At 26.9% G+C, this 2,206-nt stretch overlaps 1 protein-coding gene across 1 annotated transcript; it reads left to right on the top strand.

Moving 5' to 3' along the window:
• The first annotated feature begins 1,476 nt into the window (after window positions 1–1,476).
• LOC136201935 (protein GLUTAMINE DUMPER 3) lies at window positions 1,477–2,206 on the top strand. Its single transcript, XM_065992327.1, has one exon. The coding sequence runs from the start codon at window positions 1,546–1,548 to the stop codon at window positions 2,056–2,058; it is 513 nt and encodes a 170-aa protein (XP_065848399.1). The 5' UTR covers window positions 1,477–1,545; the 3' UTR covers window positions 2,059–2,206.

Here is a 2,206-nt window from a genome sequence, read left to right as displayed (position 1 = left end):
GACCCTTGATATTTAATAGATTTTGTTTGGAAATATAAAAAGAAATGAATCACATTATAAATATAAGTTAATTTATCTACATATAGAAATTTCACAAAAGAAAAAAAAAATCTATGAAAAGAAAATTTATGCATAAAATAACTATCAATTACACTAGAATAAAATCTTAATTTTTTAGAAATTTAAAACTATGAAAAGGACAATCACAATCTAATTTTTTATTATTAATATTTATTAAATAAATGAATTTAAATAAAATATAATGTAATTATATAAATCTAATAATTTATCAATTAAAAAAAATCTAATAATTTATATATAACTATGAAAAAGATTATGACAATCTGATTTTCATTACTGACACTTCCTTAATAAATGCATTTAAATAGATATTGTTGTAATCTCGAAGATCTAACAATTTATAGGGCAGTGATAAAAAAAAATATCTACTTAAATCACAATCATTTATGTGGAACTTAAAAATGGCTAAATAAAAATTTAAATATCTACTTAAATCACGATCATTTATGTGGAACTTAAAAATGGCTAAATGAAAATTTAAATCTAATAATAGGAAGATAAAAAATAATAAAATGAAAATCAACAAAATGAAAACATATGATAAAAAAAATGTGTTTGATTTTTTTCATTTTAAGTTATAGTAGGTAAATTAAACGCATCTAAATAGATATTGTTGTAATCTCGAAGATCTAACAATTTATATACAGGACAGTGATAAAAAAAAATATCTACTTAAATCACAATCATTTATGTGGAACTTAAAAATGGTTAAATAAAAATTTAAATATCTACTTAAATCACAATCATTTATGTGGAACTTAAAAATAGTTAAATGAAAATTTAAATATAATAATAGGTAGATAAAAAATAATAAAATAAAAATCAACAAAATGAAAACATATGATAAAAAAATGTGTTTGATTTTTTTCATTTTAAGTATAGTATATAAATTTAACTAATCACATCTTATATTTCAAAATATGAGCTTCTCCACACTCTTATTTTACATCCAGACATAATCGAAAACTAACACCGTTAATCATATTTATTCTTTATTATTAATAGAGTAGAACACATGTTTTTTTCTAAAAAAATAAAAAAATAAAACTTACTTTTATATTTGCAAATAAAACTAACAGGATATTATCTTTTTTTTTTTGATAGAAGATATTATCTATACTTTTAAATGAATCAACATTATGGATGCTCCCACTCACCTTTAATAAAAAAAACATAGATGTTATAAGAATATATATTATAGTATATAATCCACATAAATTCAGATGGGGAATTAAACAGAGTATTCTATTGAACATGATGACATACACATATATCTGAAATAAATTACTATGCTAAATGTAATAATATTTTAAAATTGATTAAAACAACAAAAAGGCAATTATACCCTTAAAATTAAATTGATCTCCCTGCTATAAATATCCCTCTCTCCATCCCATCCTTCCTTCATCTCTCAAACCTCTTTCCACCTTTTTCTCTCTCTGTTTCTTCAAGATTTAAACAACAATGGCAGCCAGAGAGCCCTTCAACGTAACAGCCGAAAGATCAGTAGTACCGACTTCAGCAATCGGCGGCGTACAGCGTTCACCATGGCATTCCCCTGTTCCATACTTGTTCGGCGGCTTAGCCGCCATGCTCGGTCTAATTGCTTTTGCTCTTCTTATTCTCGCCTGTTCTTACTGGAAACTCTCTGGTTATTTGGGCAACGAAAACGACGACGGAGATAGAGATTTGGAGAGCGGAGAAGGAGAGAGTAAGAATGGTGATGCTCAGAAACAACCTGTGGTTTTTGAAGAGAAGATTTTGGTTATTATGGCTGGTGAACTTAAACCGACTTTCTTGGCTACTCCAATGTCTAGTAGATCGTCTTCTTTTGGAGATAGTAGTAGTACGAAAAGCTGTTGTTGCAATGAAAAGTGTGTGAAATTGGGGGAAAATGAAGTGAAATTGGGTGAAAATGGTGAGAAATTGGGTGAAAGTGGTGAAAATGCACCTGAATCTTCAGATCAAAGCCCTTGAATAGAGGTTTTTGATGAATTGGGGGAAAATTATGTGGGTTTGTTTTGTGTAAATGAGGATATTAGTTTAGATTAGGTGATGTTTTGGAATTAGCGGGAAATGTAAATTAATTTGAGATTCAATGAAGAATCAAGTGTTCTTAATTTTA

Source organism: Euphorbia lathyris, chromosome 8 (genome assembly GCF_963576675.1).
Source record: "Euphorbia lathyris chromosome 8, ddEupLath1.1, whole genome shotgun sequence".
Lineage (NCBI taxonomy): Eukaryota > Viridiplantae > Streptophyta > Magnoliopsida > Malpighiales > Euphorbiaceae > Euphorbia > Euphorbia lathyris.
This window is presented reverse-complemented; position numbering and strand designations above follow the sequence as displayed.